Here is a 22,501-nt window from a genome sequence, read left to right on the forward strand (position 1 = left end):
TAAAAAAAAGGAAATTCTTGACGACAATATTTATCTAAGACAATCTAAGAAAACCGTCTGTGACATATATGCTTGAAATTTTTGTTGAAGTAATTCATAAGCTATCGAATGATTTTTTTTTAAATGTACGACAGGTAAATGAACAGATAATGGTAATTAACCAAGTGTTTGGCACCATAAAACGTTGTAGGGGTGCATTTTTCAAATGATTGAGGTAAAACATAGGTATGGGGGTGATTTGTCGATAAACTTCATTCCACTATACGTGTAAAACACGTTGTATGTATAAGAAATAATTTACGCTCTTTTTACAATAGAACTAATTACTTAATCTTTATGTTTCATGACTCTTTACTATCACAACTCGAAATTTTCAGAAATTAATAACGCTGTGGTAGTTAAAACTAAATAAAAAATCTTTCCGAATCGTTTTATAGCACAAATACCTACGTTTAGATTAAGTTTGTGGTCATAACAAAAATATACACTGTATACAGTAATACACACTACATAAGTTAAGCTAGTTTCCGTAACTCGACTCCACCATGGCCTGTCTCATAATAGGCATCAGTTGTTCTCTATACAGCGGGTGCTTATCGCCATGGGTTATCTTTAGAATCTTCTCAGCGCTCTTGAAGTGTTCCAATGCTTTTGGTATCCACATCTTGTATAGAAGGATCTTACCGTACTTGAGGTGGAGAATGCCTAGGAGGGGGTGGCGCTCGCCGTAATAAAATCTGTAAGGAAAGGTCTGACGATTTAATGTAGTTTAAAAAGTCGTGCCTAATATTGGTGTAGGTGAAGACGAGCGTAATTTTGTGAGTTGTTAGCTGGGTAATTTTAATTGGAGAAATTCTAATGCATGACGGCAGACAATTCATTTTGCGTCGCCAAACGTGAGAACCAAACAGGCAATTTTTTATTGAAGTGAAAACTTCTTTAGCGGCGCTGTGCATTTTACCTCTATTTAGTGGTACCTATATTTATAAATACTTAAATACATAGAAAACACCCATGACTTAGGAAGAAATATCTGTTTTTCATCACACAAATAAATGCCCTTACCAGGATTTGAACCCGGGACCATCGGCTTCATTGGCAGGGTCACTACCCACCCACTAGGCCAGACTGGTCGTCGGTTTTTGTATGAAACCGAATATAGCAGAAAATTGAGACAAAGAAATTATGCTGGCCACCCATAATGGTTTTTGGAAAGGCAAGATGCTATGTACCTATAGAAGTACTCTTTTTTTGAAAAGAAAAAACGTACGTTACACAGTAGTAAAAGCATAAAACAGGTGATTGCGTGACTCGAAGCATGCTTCTACACTAAATCCAGTCGGGCGAGGACTGATATAGGGGGCAGCTGCCCCCTGTGTCCCTCCTAACGACCCCCTTGGGCCTAGTATTATTATTTACCTTTTTACGCCGATATAATAGGGGAGTTTCATCAATGGTAATTAAATTATGAAAGTTATTTATATCGTTACCATAAGAAATACGAATTGAAAACTGTTTGTTATAAAAAATATGAATCACGTCACTGAAAACGCCGACCGCCATTTTATATCTAGTAAGTGACGTCACTAGAAACAACGGCGAGAAGTTTGCTTTGCACATTTGAAGTTTCTTTGTTACCACACTGCTATTATGACGTCACAAGAATGGCGGCTGCCTTTTTGGCGCGAACATTTATCTTTAAACTTTAAAGATCTATTTTTTGCTAAGCGAAATTACTTTAAGGAAATAAAAATACCTACCAGTTGACTATCGAAGCTATACGATAGTCAACTGGTAGGTAAATAAATATGTAGAATAGCCTATTAGGGGACCTATAAATCACGTAGGCTCCCTAATAGGACTAAGGAGCGATAGACACATACCGGAAACAAGGGAGCAGCAGTTCGGCGATGTCCTGCGCGCGCTCCCACAGCCGCACGAGAACGAGCGCGTCGAACGCGTGGTCGAGGGTCTGCGCGCGCAGCACGTTCAGCGGGTGCAGCGCGCCTTGCCGCGATAGGCAGTACTGGCATATGTCCACGTCTGGGTAAGAGTTATGGGTACGTATACGGACTGAAATATCACACTTTTTACGGTACATCATTACCAGGGCCCGTAAATGTCATCCAGGTGATGGAAAAATGACGTCACGCTACATAGAGTATGAAACGTAGTATATACCGAAGTTCTACGGTGATTAAAATTATAAAAATACTGATATTTCTGGACTTTAAATCCTACCTCCACTCTTAATTTTTTGTCTTCCTTATGCTCTTAAAGCCAGACCAGTAACATATGATCACGCGCCATATTGCGGAATTTCAACGGAACTAAATTTTTCATACTAAACTGAACTGTCACCTTATACATGAGAATAACAGCGCCCGCTTGACAATGATCATATATTTCTGGTCGGGCTTTAACCTACTTCTATCAAAAATATGTTTCGTCTCTTTGACGTTATTTCCATGGATGTTTTACTATACATTAAACTATTTACACATTAAATACGTATATAGTTTCATTAGACATAGACAACGTCAACTATTTAAGTTTAAGTCTACCGAAAAACTCCAACTAAAAGTTAAACTTTTCATCAAAGCGTCGCCAGAACAATGAGTTATTTAGACCTCTAACTACTGCAGCTATGTAATACTAATTATTGATTATGTATCTGATCTGTGATTTGTGGCTCTGGCACAGATTGACAATTCTCTCTCTAATTTCCTTAAGTCAGTCTTTGTTCATCTAATTCCAAATCAACTGCTATTTTACCTCCTTTAAAAAATAGCCTTTAATTATAAAAAAAATAGGTACAAAAATATGGTATGGTTTTCATTTAATTTTATTTAGGTACACCCGCCATTCTGACTCTCACTGATATTTACCAGTCGCTTTTCAGTAAAGGAAAAAATCGTGAGGAAACCGGACTAATCCCTAGGCCAAGTAAACCCTATGGGTTGGAAGGTGAGATGGCAGTCGCTTTCGTAAAACTAGTGTCTACGCCAATTCTGGGGATTAGTTGTCAAGCGGACCCCAGGCTCCCACGAGCCGTGGCAAGAAGCAGAAGAAGATATTACAGGTCACAATTTGAAACTGAGATAATTACATCTTTTCGTTACCCAATAAATATAACGGATATATACGAAGGCAGATGCTAGTATATAAATAAAGATTTTCGCAAAGGATACAAGCCACAGAAGCGTCCTTCATCACCTTCAGATGCTCCTCAGTTATGTCCATGGCCCGTTGGAAGTCCTCCACGTGCTTATCTGTGTATTTGGTCCCACATTCGTCACACCTTGAAAAAAGGAAGAACCATTTTATTATATATGTTCATTATAATGTTAAATTGTTATTTGTTAGTCACATTTTAAATATCGTAAAAGATCTTATTTCTTGCAAGTGTACTGAAAGATGAAAGCCAATTATGCCCGCGGTAGTTTTACTTATAAACGACTAGCGTTTATTTATTATTATTTTTACGTTTAAAATTGAAGCGCTGGTGGCCTAGCGGTAAGAGCGTGCGATTTTCAATCCGGAGGTCGCGGGTTCAAACCCCGGTTCGTACCAATGAGTTTTCGGAACTAATGTACGACATATCATTAGATATTTACCAGTCTCTTTTCAGTGAAGAAAAACATCGCGAGGAAACCGGACTAATCCCAATAAGGTCCAGTTTACCCTTTGGGTTGGAAGGTCAGATGGCAGTCGATTTCGTAAAAACTGGTGCCTACGCCAATTCTGGGGATTAGTTGTCAAGCGGAGCCCAGGCTCCCATGAGCCGTGGCGAAAATGCCGAGATAACGCGAGGAGGAAGAGACGTTTCAAATTATTTAATTAGATCAATTAGAACTGAAATAAACGTCATATACTAAAAAAAAAGTGACCAAGGCCTCCAGTGCCCCAGGCTGGAATTGAACCAGCGTCCTCTGCTATTGCGGCAGGTACCTAAGCCACTCGGCCACCGGGGTCACGGCGGCGTAGGACGATTTTTTCCAAGTAATGCATTTCTTACTGAAGGCTTACGGCTTATTTTCTGAAAATAATTTTAATTGTTCTAATATTTCTAATAATTTTATAGACGTTAAAATATTTTTTATTCAATGGTGACTGAATTCCGGACTGTGCCTATACCTTGTATGTATTCGTGTATGTACTAATTAACTATGTGTGTATGTACGGGTCAAATCTTGCAAGTCAAATTTGACCCACTTCTCGACTTCCAATGAAGCTGAAAATTTGCATACATTTGCAAGTCGGGTGACAATGCAATATTATGGTGCCATCGAGCTGATCTGATGATGGAGACAGGAGGTGGACATAGGAACTTTGTGATAAAACAACGCAACCTAATTGTGTTTGGGGTTTTTAGAATTGTCTCGATTAGTATTAGTTATCTGTGGAAAGAGATGTACAGTTAGGGATAAAAGTTTTTAACAAAAGTATTATTTTATGCCAAAAATTCATTTATAATGTTATTTTCTCTGAGGATACGTTTAATTTCTCATCTCTTTATATCCCATAAGAGTGTTTTGGCTACTTTTACTGTAACATGTATGCAAGTGAAACAAAAAAAGCAACTTACCTTATAATATCAGGTAACTCTTCCACCTTATTTTCGCCGTTCACAGTATCCCCATTAGTGTCCCCGTTTACACTGTTGCCGTTTACGTGTTTAGTGTCGGCTTTTCTCACTAGAGGGCAGTTCTTCCATGGAATGTTCACTGTGTTCTTACATTCTGAGTTTAGGCATTTGGCCGCGTGCACCGTACGAATTTGGGTTTCGTCTACAAAAAAATTATGTATTATTAATTATTACTAAAGAGACAAACGACTATTAGCGGCATCGTAACTTTAGTACACGTTTATGAATAAAGGGGGTAAATTACTTCCCATTTAAAATATATATACAATTTAATGTCAAACAATACAATAAACAATAACATATACACTATCATCCTTCATCGTCCCACAGTACTGCAAAACATTCACGACACACATTCACCCATCTGCCAGCAAACACATTACAGTCAAGAATTGACAGTTACTTTATTACTGTAATATGCAGTGATAAACCATTTTTAATATTTCAAAAAATGTTACATTTTAATTAAGGAAACGCAATTTACAACTTCAATAATAGAAATATCCGTTATTTATACTATAAATTTCCGGGAACTTTCTAATTGTTTAAAAAGTTTCCGCAACTTGTACAACTGATCATTACTAATCTTATGAGGCATCTCAAACAAAACAAAACTAAATAGATATATGTAAGTGTATACTTTTACCGTGTCTAGGCATTTTTCTGTAAAGTGATAGACTCGATTTTTTTAAGGTAGATAAATTTAATATTATTTCTACTCAAAATCATGACCTAATTCAGTGATTCCAGCCTACTAGGAGAAATAAAATAACGGATGTACACTTTACAAACCGTTATCAAAGAGAATTTAATACCCTTTGTTCTCCGTCTGCCTAAAACGGATTGTGCCTATGTAGCTCTCGAGTCTAAATCGCACATGACATAAAACGTCAAGTTCCTAATTATCAACATGCCATTACAGCTTTTGAACTAAAGGATATTAAGACTAAATGGCTGTTAAGCTACATCACATTACGACTAACACGCATTAGAACAGCAGCGGTATTATGACTGACTTAGGTATGTGCTCGAAACAGGCAGTGCACTGTATAGAAGAACAACGAAATGACCTATCGCCCATGAAAATTGAAGTTTAGGCAAAACGCGAGTATGTCCCTTAGAGAATCAGGCACGAGCTCTAAACAGGCGGTCCACTATATAGACAAACAGCGAAATGGCCAGCAAGCTAGATAGTCTTTATGCCCTTAAGGATGAAGTTTAGGCATAACGCGACATAGGCACAATCCGTTTTAGGCAGACGGAGAACAAAGGCAAAGTTATATCGCCATCTATTCGAGCATATTTTATTCTTAATTTTACAAGTCACGTTTTTTTCTTAGACATTATTTATATTATACAGAGTAATATAAATCTTTGCCGTTATAAAGACGGGAAGTTTAAAAATAGTTTATCTCTACACATTATTTAAGTTGCCTTTTAACTGAGACAGGGATGAGAAGAGAGATGCGGGAATGAACCAATAGCATACAGCGGAGCGGAGATGTCTTTTATCTATTTCGTACCAAAACGCTTATTATTTTCGTAGTCGACATCTAGCATCAAATAACGGATTTGTCAGTACTGCTACTTAACAATAGATGTCGCGACGAACGAAAAGTCTAATACCCAACAATTTAACAGCTTATATTATAACCGGATTAACTGGGACTCTATTTACAACTCCTGCTTGTAATATTAGGTTGTAAATTGTTGAGCAATACACTATTCGTCAGTCGCGACACTTATGACATCTATTGTCAAGTAGCGGTACTGATAAATCTGTTACTTGACGCTAGATGTCGACTACGAGAATAATAACCAGTACCTGGGCGACCGAGCATTGCTCGGTTATAACTATTTATTGTAATATGGTGGTGTATAGGCGATAATCTTATCTACATTTTTTTACTACATTAAACTTGTCTAAAACAATAGGAAGCGTGCATGAACTGTAGGAGGCAGCACATGAGCCGTCAGATTTTTGTCGCGAGGAGTAAATGTGACGTTTATTGTTCCGATGTAGCCCACAAGATGGCAGAACCTACTATGCACAAGAAAACACGTGACGTGTAAATGTACATGTGTATGGTTTCGATTCAGGCCACAAGATGGCAGACCCTCCAAAGCGCACGGTCCCTATAAAAATTAAAAAATTATATATAAACTTGAACATATTAAAAAAAAAGTTAGTCACCGGGCGAGATTCGAACCCGTAACACTCGTTTAGCAGTCCGCGTCTTAACCCGCTGGACCAGACGGGCAGTGGCCGGCAACACGAAATTAGCGACCATGTTCTGCGTCGAAAGAAAAACGGATGAAAACTCGAAAACACGCGTTTTCCCAAACATAAGACTAATCTAGATAGATTGTTTACCCCCAAAAACCCCCATATACCAAATTTCAGCAAAATCGTTAGAGCCGTTTCCGAGATCCCGGAAATATATATACATATATATATATATATATACAAGAATTGCTCGTTTAAAGGTATAAAATTTTGGTAACAAAACTGATATATGGAGTGAGCACTCTATGCTTATTTCTCTATCTCCGCTCCTCCTCAGTGGAAAGTCAGCTTAAAGCCAAGGTCACGTCAAAGCTATGCTACAAGTACAGCAGTGCCATATATATAATGTGTTTTACACAGTATTGGCCAAACGTTAATTGCAATTGATTATTTACCATTACAAATTGAACAATTTAATTTAATGATCAATTGAATTGACGTTTCGGCCAACACTGGTTTTACATGCGAACTGATTGATCTACAAAATATACTACGAGTAGATTATAATTGTATTTTTGCATTAAGAGGGCAGGGGACGGTCGCTTCTCGATACAAACGTAGTCCCCATTTTACTGTCTGGATGTTGACGTCATGGAAAATATTTTTACATAATTTGATGTACTTATATAAACCATAGCTATGCTCGTAAGTTTGACTTTTTTTTATGATTATTGTAAAAATTAAGAGCGAGAACGATTACGATTTGTTGGCTAACAGTGGGGACAGCGGTACACTTCACATTAAAATATTTGACAATAAATATAAAATAAGCAAACATTAACATGCTGCATTCAAAATACTTCTTAAAAAAATAAGGAACTTCTGAACGAAATAAGGCCCTCAGCACACGGAGCGAAAGCGTATGGTAAAAACGTTACGAATAAGAGACGTGTAGAGTTCTGAGCCCCTAGTGTGAATATAATATCGATAGCGTGACGTGACGTACTCGTTTGCGTTAAGTCTCATTTTGTACGGGATTCAGAAACAGTGCGCCAAGCGGGACGTTTTGGAAACTCAAAATCCCATACAAAATGAGACTTAACGCAAACGCGTACGTCACGTTATCGAATAAATGTACACTAGAGGTACCGGGCACCAAGCGTCGCGTAAGCGTAATCGTTTTATGATTGAAATCTAATTAGTTATGTAGTTGAAATTATGGTGTCTTCGTCAGAGGAAGATTTTTTTATTGTTTTATTAACACCTGTCATAATGCCGACAGAAATCTCATAAGGACGCTTCGTATGCGGACTTGTTTGAAGTTGTTCGAGCTCCCGTTCTATACGCGCGTATTACCGATAGCGTTGAATAAACCCGGAAAAATATGGGAAAATTTCCAAACGATTCGTTATTTTTAAGTTTCGAATAAAACAATGCAAACTTTAGTTACAATACTTCCGAAAAAACGAATAAAGCCGAAAAAACAAGTATTTTTTTAACTTCTGTATGTTTCCATATGAATTTAAACAGGAAGATTAAGGTTGCACGTCTAATGTGTTTGACACTGTCATCAGTCATCAGTGGCATTGTGTATGACGTATTTAATTTTTCTGAATAAACAGAAAACAGGAAAAAAATCCGAAAAAAAAAAACGAAATTTGATAAAATTCCCGAAAAAAACATTGATTTTCTCCGGAATTTTAATCCGTTATTACGAAACGTTTACGCGTCTCTAACGCTTACACTCTGTGTTGAGGGCCTCTTTAACTGAAGTGTAGATATATATGAGTGAGCGTAACATAGCACATAGAAAGCTATTTACCCAAGCACCTCTCACACTGGCACAGGAAATAATAGTTCTCCAGCAGGTCCGTTTGTCGCTCGTACGGTGTGTACATCAGGTCGATGTAGGAAATGCGGATCTGAAAAGTGAAAATATACGTAAGTTGTAAATTATCATACAGACGGTTTCATGAATGTTCAGAGCTTAGAAAAATAAATTCACTGAACCTAAGTATGTTTTTGACGACCCTAATATGGACTTCACAAAACTATTTTTAGGTCTCCTTTCGCCTCGCCTCGCCTTTTTCCTGTCTCTTATGTACATTCGCATTATTTCGTGATTACGTATGTATATGTATGTGTTTACATACATACATATACATACATAATCACGAAATAATGCGAATGTTAATTCTATTAGTGACTAACGCATGGCAGCCATAACGTGATTCTTAGTGTGAAGATATATTATTTTATAATATGTATACTAGTTTTAAGGTATTTATTTATAAGCCAAAATTTATTTGTTGCCTCAAATAAAGATTTACATTCATTTCATATGTTGCCCTCCCGCATACAACGGGATAATATCTATACTAATATTATCAACTAAGCGTAAATCCTAGCTTTGTTTCGCTGAGGCGTGCGACTAACAACCCATGCGTTGAAGATCATTATTGTATAGGTATTTAAAACAGAATGGAATTTATTCGTAAACACACAAACAGTCAATAGACATACAAAAAGAAAATATCCTGAGAATAAAGTATCAAGACATGGCCTCATCTCAGCATGTTGCTGGCGACTTCCAGAAAATATATGATATACATTACCATGCAAACTTCCACCGAAAATTGGTTTGAACGAGATCTAGTAAGTAGTTTTTTTTTAATGGATCATAAAATTTAAAAAAAAAATTTTTTTTTCATCAAACCCATGCGTGTGGGGTATCTATGGATAGGTCTTCAAAAATGACATTTAGGTTCCTAATATCATTTTTTCTAAACTGAATAGTTTGCGCGAGAGACACTTCCAAAGTGAAAAAATGTGTGTCCCCCCCCCCCCCCCCTGTAACTTCTAAAATAACAGAATGAAAAATCTAAAAAAAATATATGAAATACATTACCATGCAAACTTTCACCGAAAATTGGTTTGAACGAGATCTAGTAAGTAGTTTTCTTAATACGTCTTAAAATTTAAAAAAAAAAATTTTTCATCAAACCCATACTATACATAAAAAAACGACTTGTTTTTTTTTAATACGTCATAAATGGTACGGAACCCTTCATGGGCGAGTCCGACTCGCGCTTGGCCGCTTTTTTGTTTAATTCTCACTGCACCCACCTTGAAGTTTCTCTGTTTTGCCTCATGGTCTTAAAATCTCTATTTAAGGTTTTTGACGGACACTTTTTGGTACATGGAGATTCTATTTGACGACCGGTCTGGCCTCGTGGGTAGTGACCCTGCTTATGACGCCGATGGTCCCGGGTTCAAATCCTGGTAAGGGCATTTATTCGTGTGATGAGCATGGATATTTGTTCCAGAATCATGGATGTTTTATATGTATTTAAGTATTTATAAATATGTATATATTATATATGTCGTTGTCTAAGTACCCTCGACATAAGCCTTATTGAGCTTACTGTGGGACTTAGTCAATTTGTGTAATAATGTCCTATAATATTTATTCCTTCCTCCACCTTCCATAGTCTCTGGTATTACCTGGTCCCAGTCCAAGCATGGCAAGTCGGTGAGCGCTCGCAGGTTGATTGTCTTGCCGTCGAAAGTGGCGACCGCGTTGGGGTTGCAACTGTGGTCCACTATGGACGACGCCAGGTACACGCCCGTGCCGATGGAGTTCATGTCCGTGTCCAGGATCGTGAAGCTGTTTATGACCATCTGTGGATAATATTTATATATATTATATAACGAGTACAGCCTGGTACGTCCACAAGAGAGGTATGGGCATTGTCATCTCGCTTTGTGGGGTAGAGCACAGCACAGCGGATGTTATTCCAGATCTAGAGCAGAGCCCAACTGGGGAAGTACCTCCACCTTACAGAAAACCGCAGCCAAATAACACTAGACCCTACTCATAGTGCTGTGTTCCTGCCGGTGAGTAAGCTTGTCTGAGCTCAACGAGGGGAGGGTTGTTAGGGTCGGCAACGCGCATGTAACTCCTCTGGCGTTGCAGGCGTATAGGCTACGGAGACTGCTTACCATCAGGCGGGCCGTATGCTTGTTTGCCACCGACGTAGTATAAAAAAGGTAGCTGGAGCCTTGTGAAGAAGACAGGCTCTAGACAGAGATATGTGGAGGAATATGGGATGGGCCTATACCAAGGGCAACGAGACAAAACGCCTGCGGAGAAAGGCTAGCAGTAAGCAGTAAGATATTATATAACCTTATTAGTGAATAATTGTTTTCTGTCACTCGTTGCCATAATTATGGTCGCCTAGGTCACCTTGGTTTTATGATATTTAATATAACCAATCATACATTTTCAAGACCCTCCATAATATAAATAGAACTTAGTAGAGATGCAACGGATATAGCTGTTTGGCCGGATACCGGATATTTGGTCAGATCGTCAGCCGAATATACGGTATCCGTCCGCCGAATTATCGGCCAGCGGGACACTTTGATTTTTGCAGATGCGCGTCGTGCAGGTTTTGACCTGTTACGTAGTGAATTTTCGCGCGGACGCGGACCCATTTCTAGGTTCGATACGAGTTTTATCAAAAATGCATTATTTATTACTATAAAGTTTAGTTTTAGTATAAAGAAATAATACGTTGAATGTGTTACGCAAATGGTTATTTAAATTATAATCAAGGACTTCGATTATGATCGAGACTTTTTTTGATTCAATTTGTTTACCCCAAAATCAAACAATTTTACTCTCTGGTATCCAGCCGGATAATACGTCACTATCCGGTATCCGGCCGGATATTCAAATAAGCGCGGGATCGGCCGGATCCATCTCAGATGCCTGAAAATCCTGAAATAAACATTTATGGCTCTTCGAGCTTCTTAAAACTGGATATCTACTGCACTAGGCTCTTCTCAAAAGTTTGACGACTCCTGGAATAGACACTGCATGTACTCACCCTTCCGTATATCCCCATAAGCTCGACGGTGTTAGGAAGCGATATGTCCTTCAGGAACTCGAACAGCACAACGCATAATGACGAAAAGTGATCCATCCTTTTCTTATCGGCTTTCAGGTCGGAATAATCTGGAACATTTTTATATAGGTATATTTTTTCACTGAAGTGGTTGGTATGAAGTTGTAATGGTCACCTGCCAGCTACGGATAGGTTGTAGTATCAAACGGAATGGCTTTAACCCTTTGAACGCTTTATGTCATAAACACAAACATCATTCAAACGCCAAGCTCCCCGGGCGCAAGCAAGCTAATGTAAACCTTAGTCGAAAGTGTGAAGGTTACTGTGACAGCGTCCGCCATAACACCTATAGGTGTCCTTGCCGCTGTGGGCAGTAGTAACGACGCCTTTGGGTGTTCCTGGAGTTCAAAAGGTTAAATGAAACTTATTTGACATAATGTAATGTGTGATAAATATAGTATGCTATTAGTTTGTAATTTGTTACTGTCCCTAGTTAAGTAAAAATTAAATAACATAAATAAAGTAAGATTGCAGTGAAAGGGCTGGGGGCCTAGCGGTAAGAGCGTGCGACTCGCAGTTCGGAGGTCGCGGCTTCCAGGCTCCCATGAGCCGTGGCAAAATGCCAGGACAACGCGAGGAAGATGTAAGTGGCAGAGTAAATGGAGATCCATTATAGTAGATACTTATAAGAATGCCGTCGCCCCTAACGAGCCGATGGATGATCTTAGCGTCCGAGCCGCATCAGGGGCCGCTTTAGTATTTCTTAGGCTGTGCGTTGTGATTATCCAAGTAACGTAACTGTTTTATATGGGACTTAAGCGATATAAGATTCTTCCAAATCCTGAAACCAGTGGCGGAGTAAAAGGACCTATACAAATGCCCGTCGCCCCTCGCGAGCCGTCCGGGACTAGTTTAGTACGATGTAGGCTGTGCCATGTTAGTATCTAAGTAACGGAATTGCTTTATATGACACTTAGATACACGACGTATGATTAGGTATTCCACATCCTGAACTCAGTGACCAATAAAAGGACCTAAACGAATGCCCGTCATCCCTGACGAGCTGATTGATAATCTTAGCGTCCGAGCCGCGTCCGGGACTACTTTAGTACGGTTTAGGCTGAGCCTTGTCAGTATCTAAGTAACGGAACTGTTTTATATAAGGCTTACGCGACATAAGATCATTCCGCCTTCTGAAGCCAGTTACAGAATAAAATGACCTATACGAATGGCCGTCGCCCCTCGCGAGGCGTTTGATGATAGCGTCGGAGCCGCGTCCGGGACTACTTTAGTACGGTTTAGGCTGTGCCTTGTCAGTATCTAAGTAACGGAACTGTTTTATATGAGACTTACGCGACATAAGATCCTTCCAGATCCTGAAGCCAGTTGCGGAGTACAATGACCTATATGAATGGCCGTCGCCCCTGGCGAGGCGGTTGATGACCTGAGCGTCCGGGACTACTTTAGTACGGATTAGGCTGTGCCTTGTTAGTATCTAAGTAACGGAACTGTTTTATATGAGACTTACGCGACATAAGATCCTTCCACATCCTGAAGCCAGTTGCGGAGTAAAATGACCTATATGAATGGCCGTCGCCCCTGGCGAGGCGGTTGATGATCTTCGCCAGCATCCGAGCCGCATCGGGGAGCACTTTAGGCGTCACTCTTTTAAGATTTGCACATTCCCACTGAAAATATACAAATGTTAATCAGAAAAAAGGTGTATAGGAATTTTAATATATCATCGATATTTGTATAATAAAAAAGACAGGGAGAAACCGAGGCGGTCACAGATGGGAAGGATTCATTCCCATTTGTGCCCAGCGGGACAGATGGAAATGATGGGAATACACCGAAAACTATACAAGAATCTACTGAGCCAGTTTTGATAAAAGAGGTGTAAATAGATTTATATTTTGTGGACTAGGTAACGAAAGTTAGATTGTGGCTAGGTAAAGATTGCCAATAAGTTTTGATTTTTGGTCAAAAAGATTGCACATCCAAAATCAGTCACCAAATGCCGCTTTAATAGTACTTTATTGCAGAGGCCGGGAAAGGGCAATTCGTGGATGAGTTTCGCTCCCGACGCCCGACAAAGAAGACGAATCCACGAAATGCTGTTCCTGCCGAGGTATATTGATGCTTTTCTCCGAACATGGGAGGAAGTGAGATAAAATAATCTCAACCACTCAAATCGAACCTTTGATGTGAAGGTTCAAAAAAAGGCAAAATCAATTTCCCTCTTTAATTATTTAAAAAAGGTTAAAGGCACAACTTATTCTGCCATTCAGTACCATTCAATATTCGTTCATTCAATAAAATTGTGCAATATAAGTTGTATATGCACGCATGAGATCCTTAAAAAAATATAAAAGTTATATATAGTCTTTCATTTTTTTAAGCAGCATTTACACGATCATACAAATCGTCTTGTAAGAACGAGACATGTAAGGTCGTTTATCTTGTTATCTCACTCTATTCTATAGCTTGAAATGATGCTGACCGGGTCGTGTAGACGCAGCCCGCGGCTATATTAATTGGCTGTATGCGTTTTTCTTAGTTGATACATGTTGTTAGAAAGTAAAAAACATTACAGTAATAACTTCCCGCCCGCTAAAACACGACAATAATTGTTTTAATTTTTTTATTTAACCATAATGAAGATCTTACCGTACTATTTTTGCTACAATATTTTTCTCAGCTTTGGGTAAAGTTTCATAAAATAGCATCCAAATTACAGTATTTGAAGAGTTTTCTCGAATTCTCAAGAATCAAACTGACCGAAATTATAGATCAAGGAATCGGGAAATATGCTGATTTTTGCTAAACGTGCTGATATTTTTTATCTTGGTTATTACAAAAAGTATTATGAAAAATGCCCATATAAAATAACGGCCAGGAAACCATAATTTGCTACATACATATGAATCAGATTTGACTGAAATTTGTTCTGATGATCGGAATTTGATTTGTGATTTGAATGTAAATTCGATTTCTCCAAAACTATAATTTTTAGCTGAACTTAAAGTCAAATCGGTAGCTCAATTCTGTATCATTGGCCTTCGTTTGAGCCGTACGAACGCACACAATCATACTAAAGAAATACAATTTAATTTGGCAGCATAATAATAGTCCAATGACGTAAACTCATAGTCATAACATTCAGAAACTATATTCATTTAATATTACCACGTCTTATCGCGCGCCGTACGTCATTCGTTGACGACTCCTTTCAATTCATCACTTACACAACAAGTATCTAATCCGGTATAAGTTTGAGCCCTGGTCCTGTATAGTTTGTTCGATATGTGGTATCAAGATATGCTGGAGAGAGTACAAACAAAATGTAGAGAGGTTAGGCAGATTATTACTCAACCAGGTAGTCATGGCTCAGTGCCATTTCCTTGCCCCCGGCTATTTTTATGTTGCACCGTTCTGGTTTTGTATTGGTTGAACTCGATACAAGTTCCGACTGATATCAGGGCAGCAAGGTCCTTTAGGGATCTGCTAAGGTTCTTTAAGGTAGTCAAATAGCAGGATTCTGTGGTCATAAACCGAACATTTGCGTCATTTTATTTAAAAATGTACTTACACTGTTTTTTTTTAAATTGAGAAATTTTATGCTATTTCTTTTCTACTTATCACGAACTAATTGGAGAAAAAGTGGCCCCAATTTCCACACATTTTTTAATCCTTTGCTAAAGCCTTGTGTGATGAACGCAGATATTTGTTCGTGGACCCTGGGTGTTTTATATGTATATAGATACGTATTTCTCTATATACGTATGTATATATTATTCTAGTACCCATAGTACAAGCTTCGCTTAGTTTGGGGCTAGGTCGATCTGTGTAAGATTGTCCCCAAATATTTATTTATATAAAAAAAAAGAATACATAAAAAGGAATACATAAATATGTATTTATGTACACTTTTTCACCTCATTGCAATGAATTAAGGTTAAGAAATGTATACATATTTATGAGATATGCACCTGACAGTAGGTATAAAAATACATATTGTCAAGATCTCAATATCTAGGGAAGATAGGTGTTATGAGATCATTAATCAATGTGTGTACAGTCGATGTCAAAGATATCTTTAAACTTTTGCACCTTACTCCTTTGCAATAAGGCGAAATATATAAACATATCTTTGACGTCGACTGTACCATCGCTGCCACAGTTAAATAGCCTTTATTGTAACACGTTAAGATCCACTAATGGTTGGGTTGCTGTTAGAACAAAAGGCCTATGTCACGTCCGCGGCCGGATTCCCGCCATACCTTGTGGTCATTCCACGCATCCCTCTGGCACGCTCGCCCGCAGTAGTGCACGAACTGGCATCCCGAACATTTGAGCACCTTGCCCCTGAAACGAGACGTTTTGTCACAAGGGTAGTGTGTCACAACCGTGTTCTGTCAATGCCAGGGGCACAAAACACGAAATGACAAATGATTAAAGACCGTCCTATTATACTGTTGCGTAATTTAAGTATGCTTATTATTCAACAGTTATGAAAATGCTAGCAAGTCAATTCTTAGTCTGGCATACGTATTTATGATATAAAGTTTTTTTCCGTCGTCAGATTTCGATAAAACTTGGTGATTGGTGAATAGATAAAGTTTCCTATTCTGTACATCATCATCATCAGGCCTTGTACATCTTTACAGATGATTTAAGCAGCATCTATGCTCTAGCGACAGTGCAGCTCGTGGCAATATAAACCGATTCTTAAACGGCATAATCGTCCACATTTATGGGAAATAAACTTAGCGTCCGTAACGAGGCGATCCTGCACGCGCATGTGTTTTATTGCCCGTTTTCGGGCCAATATCGTTATATTCTGTACAACATAAACGCAATTTCACTGAATGTCCTAAAAATCTTCCTCTGAGTTACAAACACGTATGGATTTTCGCAACTTGACAGGAAATTACATAATTTTATACTGTCGTATATTGGGATTTCGTGTTTATTCCACACATAATGAGGAGGTTTTCAAACTTACCAAATTTTATCGCAATCTGACGAACGACCCATAATTACTTGCGTCACGAAGTAGAATCTAAGTTGGAATTACTTATATGCGTACAGTCCTGATTATACTAGTTGCTTCCTAATAGACGATTGTAATAACATTTTAGTACATTTTATTAAAAATGGGTCACAGCCTTTTTATTTTAATGCTAAGAAGACGGTGTTCATCAGTTCAATAAACCTTAAAACTACTAACTGGTGAACAACTAAACAACCTGTAAAATAATGTTAAAACACAAACTCATAGACTATAAGTATATAAGGTTTGGAAGAGAAAAACATAAAAAAAAAACTTAATTTAGTGGAAACTTAATATAGAAAAAATGTTACAAGACTGGAGAAGGAACATCATCTCAACAATTGCTCTTTCATTGCATTGCTTTTATATTATTAGGAAAGTTAGATATTATTTGTAATGAATTTCCAACATATTAAAATTGAATTTGTGTAAAACTATGGATAGTGAATAGTGCAGGCTGTATTCCCGTCTCTGCATTTGTTTTGTTTGTATTTACTGAGATTAAACTTATATTAGCTAAAATTATCTATTTCAAACTAAGTATTACAGCTTCATTGTACCTAGCAAAGAAGTAGTTTATAGTGGAGTACTTAGTAGAATAATAAGTTTTTGGAAAAAAAAAAAAAAAATTATTAACAAACACTGACTGTTCTTTCCACAGGCAACTAATGCTTATCGAGGCAACTAACAACCCCAAACACAATTGTTTGCGTTGTTTTATCATAGAGTCTCCATCATCAGATCAGCTCCTTGTCATAATAATATTGCATTGTCATCCGATTTACATATGTATGCAACATTACAGCTCAATCGGGAAGTGAGTCAAATTTAGCTTTCAAGATTTGACCCACACTAACATATACTAACGGGGCAAGTTGAATAAAAGCTTGTAAAATAGTTAAATAAACTTCTATTTACCAAAGCTATCAATAGTCAGCCTTTAGTTTTAAATATATTCCACAAGATTTAAAAGGAACAATCATGCTTGTATTCTCAATGTTCTCCTAATGTTAGTACACCTAAATAAGTAATTTAAATCTGATAATTGTTTTGTTTATCATATCTTTAAGAATAAAATAAATAGATATCACAGTAAAAGTGGTTAAGTATATTTTATTACAATCAAAAAGAAAATTTGTGTCAACCATATTTTTTAAAGAAGAATTATTATATTGTTACAAGTTACAGATAAGTTACAGAAAATTGCAGAACTCAATTGCAATGCAATTGAATACTTTACGCACCAATCATATTTTTGCTGTCATCTACTTCAGGAATCTTCACATGTAACATAACAGAAAGTATTACCCTACTTTGGTGACATTCACATAAAAAATCTAACTACCTCTACACACATACATTAGTGACCGAGGTATGTCTATATTACATATTAATTCAATTGATTAAACTAGTATGTAGTGCAAAAGAGGTGTACTTTAAACATAGTGTGAAAATCCTCACTAAATGAACAATTTTGTGAAAAAAGTGTATCACAAATGCAATAAAAGCATAATAATTGGAGACAAAGATAAAAACTTGGTACATACATTCAGGATTAAAGTCCCCTTGAATTGTATTTAAATTCATTCTTGAATAGCATGACAATGTTTTCTTATTATTTCAACATCTATGTTAATAATGATCCATGTATAGCAAATAAATTATTGTTTTTAAAAAATATAGTATTATATACAGAAGTTCAATACCACCTATTACTGTACCAGAAAATTAAAAAATAAACAAGAATTATTTTTTTGCTAGGTCAACCGCAAAAGCCAAATTATTTATATGTAATGTAAGCTCCAAATTATAAAATACATATGAATTAATGTACTTACTTTTCCAAGCAGTTATCACAGCGAATACCCTTTTCTTTAGACATCAAAACGAAGGCGAACGGCTGTTCAGTTAAAAGAAGATCACCAGCCTTAATGTTAGAGTCTGTATTCCTAAATTTATTCTTCATATTGTAAACTTATTAGATAATTTGCTTAATATTTTAACTTGCTAGACGACAGCGTAAGACGTCGAAAGTGAATGTTGAAGGAATGTTACGTTATATTTCAGCGCACCGTACTAAAGCCGAAAATATTAGCTGGCGACTATCTGCTTCTCAAATATAGTTCATTCGTACATCGGTTACATTATTTTTAGTGTGGATACGACGGCTGCCGGCGCGAGAAACATCAAAGCGAAAAACAAACAAAAACCATCCTATTAATAGATTACATATACAGAATTATCTCGCACGTATATTCAGCGATATTTATTTATACGCAACACCGCAACAGTTCGGACATCACGGATGGTTTCTGTGACAATGACATATGTCAAACTTTGGAAATTTATCTGTCACTTTCGATTATAAAACGAGTAATCGATACTTAGACGAGTTTATTACTTTTATTTTATTTAGACTTAGTTTTATAACACAAATACAAAAAATAAGAAAACATTAATATCATTAATAATTTTAAAGTATTTATTTAAGATAAATTTCTAAATTTCATTTTAATCGATTTCGTTGTGGCATATTGAAAATATGGTCTTAAGCCTAGTTGCTTTAAAAAAAAAACATAAGCTATTCAAGGCAATTTATTTTCATTGCGCCTTAATATTCGACTCTTTTATTAACAAAGTTAAAACCTACAAGTAAAACAATATAAAAGAAAACATACGTTCTGTCTATGGTTGTTTTGGTTGAACTGTCAATGTCACCATATTATCACGTTGACTTTAGAACGCAGTGATTGACTTTTATTGTTCACTTTCATCACGTTGTTGTTCGGTTTTGGTTCAGTTTTATAAATATCGTAGAACTTCTATAATTATGTCCCTTGTACTTACGAAAGCTGCTTTAGCACTCAAAAACGCAGAGAACAATTTTCAATTTGTCAAATTCGAAGCGCATAAACCAAAAAAGAAGCAAGTAGAAGCAGACAAGAAGTTGAAAGTTAGCCAAAAAGAATTGAATCAAAAGAAAGACCTAGATCTTAAGAAAATCAGACATGAAGTAGTGAAATTTGGTATGTCAGGGTTCGACCCATCGAAGAAAGAAGAAGCTAGGATTGCACTAGCGGTTAGTTTAGGTAAGCAGGAAATATAATAACAAGAATTATATGCCTAAAACTAAACGGACACTTAAACCCATGTTCTTAGCATTCATTCTAATAACGCCAAATTAGTGCGGTCAAATATGCATTAAACCAATATTATTCCTACCCTCTCAAATTCAATTAAAAAAGACTGTTCTTAGTTTTTTTTTTAAATACTACGTCGGTGGCAAACAAGCATACGGCCCGCCTGATGGTAAGCAGTATCCGCAGCCTATGCACGCCTGCAACTCCAGAGGAGTTACATGCGCGTTGCCGACCCTAACACCCTCCCGCCCCTCGTTGAGCTCTGTTAATATTGTAGTTAATATTGTAATGGTCATGTGTATGTTATTTTTTCTAGTTTTTAATTTTGTGTGTTTATTTTTTATATCAATAATGTCAATTTCTTTGTGCGTCATTGTAGCATGTGTCGCCATTAAGTCAGGTCCCCCAGAAAACTGATGGTATGGACTGCCGCAGCATTAGGCTAAGTGGGGATCCTATTTTAGCATCCAAATGTTTTGTTTATGTCTGCATGCCTTCTTTTTTTTATACTATGTTGTGGCATTAAATAAATGTATTTTCTTTCATTGTAATAGTTTTAATTTAAAGCTGATTTTAATTAGTAATTATGTGACAATATTAAACAAATCTACCTAGCGGAACAGTAAGCTAAATATGATTTATGTTGTGGGTAGGGTACTAGACAACATCCATAACTCAGGAACAAACATCTGGAATAAACATAAATTTGAACCCGAGACCTCCTACTTTCATCCTTCCATTATTCTGAAATTCCCTTACGAATAAACATGTTTATGCCATTAGGAGCCAAACCACCTAAGAAGGAATATCTCAACTACAAGGAACTGATGCAGAAGAGGAAACAGGAGAAACAGAAGGAGCAAGAAGAGAAGCAGATTATGAGATCAAAGAGCATGATGCAGAGCGGTGGAAAGAAGAAGAAAAAGACTGGAAATGATATTGGGCACTTGTTAGACACATACGGGAAGGTAGGTATACTACTTTTGCAACATTTTTGCTGACAAAGCTCTGATTTTTTGGACAACCGGGTTAGATTAGGTTAGGAAATATAAAAAAATAGAATATCCAGACAAATGTCCAGACATTCATCTCTTCAAAAAATCCTGACATTTCATGGACAGTCATTACTTCAAAAATCCACCCATTAAATCCATTGTTCCTGTTCCCCTTAACTTCTAGTGGCTAGTTGAGGTTTCTAAGAAACCCTGATGCTTGCCAAGTCCCCCTTTTCTCTCTCTCTTTAGCTTGTGTCTACCCTTTGGGTGTAGGCCTCCTTCATTTAATGCCACTTGTCACGGTTCTGTGCGACCTGGATCTTTTTCCCCACAGTCCTTTTGATGTTGTTGTCCCAATGCACCTGGGGTCTACTTTGAGGATGTTCTTCTCCCATGGTTGCCACTCGAGTAATTGTTTACTCCACGAATCGGTCTTTTGTGCTATATGACCAGCCCATTCCCACTTCAATCTGGCTACGCGTTTTACAACATTGGTGACCTTGGTCTGCTGTTTCAGTCCCCCTACAATCGTAAGAAAGTAGCAACAATACTGTTATGTTTGCGGAAACCCTACCTAAGGGCCGAAGCGAGGTCTGGCTATCCTTCTCCTTAACTGTGGGTCAAAAGCAAGTGCTTGCGAGCCATATGTGGCCATACCATGCAGCCAGCATTGCTCGTTTGAAGACACCTGAGATGGAGCAAGTTTATTTTTTGATTTTAAACACAATTTAATGTCAATTAGTACTATGATAATTATGTCGTGAAAATGTGAGGAGATACACATAAATCTGTATAAAATGTTGTCTGATTGCATTGAGGTTAGCCCAGCTGCTAGTGAATCCAGTGATGAGTGATCTTTTGATGGGCTTGCATGGGGATATAGATCCAACATGAAGGGGCCACTTGGAGCTTTAAACACTCATGAATCGGTCGCAGCAGGCATTGGGACTATTGTAGAAAAAGTGAACAGTATAATGGTCAATTATGGATTAAAGTTTGGGTGGACAATTAGACGTGATGAAATATCATGGCACCTGCCGTAACAATGTTTTCCCAGCGATGATTATTATTATTCTAGTTCCCTGTGTGAATCCTATGTGTTATCAATTGAAATTATATATAATTGATATTATTCTTACAGGTACAGAAAAAGGACTTGAAGAAAAAAGATGGACCAAGTACTAAAAAGAAGCGCAAGAAGTGATTCTTTACTTTTTAGTAACTGTGTACGAATTACTTTCTGATAGATACAGTTATGTGGTATTTTCTATTTTGCCTTTATGCTTTTTCTGCAAAAGACAAATTAAATGTTTAAGAAGTATGATTTTATAGTTTTAATATTCCTGATCTTACGCTCATTTGCAATTCAGCATTTTTCCAGGTTAGGTGCAACTCAGCATTTTTGCACATTATTATTATTATTATCTTCTATCTTATTGTATCTTCTGTTCTGCCCGTGACTTTGTCTGCCTCGAATGACGGTGATGTTTGAAAAACTTATCCTGTGTCCTTCTACGGGCCTTCA

General features: G+C 37.3%; 2 protein-coding genes across 2 annotated transcripts; one reads left to right on the top strand and one right to left on the bottom strand.

Moving 5' to 3' along the window:
- Positions 1-232: 232 nt before the first annotated feature.
- On the bottom strand, positions 233-19,182 carry LOC133524152 (histone-lysine N-methyltransferase SMYD3). The gene is made up of 10 exons (XM_061860015.1): positions 18,680-19,182; positions 16,069-16,153; positions 13,314-13,473; positions 11,768-11,895; positions 10,380-10,556; positions 8,698-8,797; positions 4,589-4,790; positions 3,192-3,301; positions 1,884-2,043; positions 233-737 (listed from the first exon to the last, which is right to left on the bottom strand). The coding sequence occupies exons 1-10, from the start codon at positions 18,805-18,807 to the stop codon at positions 521-523; spliced, it is 1,467 nt and encodes a 488-aa protein (XP_061715999.1). The 5' UTR covers positions 18,808-19,182; the 3' UTR covers positions 233-520.
- Positions 19,183-19,566: 384 nt separating this feature from the next.
- Positions 19,567-22,300, top strand: LOC133524361 (uncharacterized protein C1orf131). The gene is made up of 3 exons (XM_061860342.1): positions 19,567-19,930; positions 20,765-20,949; positions 22,118-22,300. Exons 1-3 carry the CDS (start codon positions 19,672-19,674, stop codon positions 22,178-22,180), a joined length of 507 nt encoding a protein of 168 aa, XP_061716326.1. The 5' UTR covers positions 19,567-19,671; the 3' UTR covers positions 22,181-22,300.
- Positions 22,301-22,501: the final 201 nt, after the last annotated feature.

Source organism: Cydia pomonella, chromosome 1 (assembly GCF_033807575.1).
Source record: "Cydia pomonella isolate Wapato2018A chromosome 1, ilCydPomo1, whole genome shotgun sequence".
In the NCBI taxonomy this organism is placed as follows: Eukaryota; Metazoa; Arthropoda; class Insecta; order Lepidoptera; family Tortricidae; genus Cydia; species Cydia pomonella.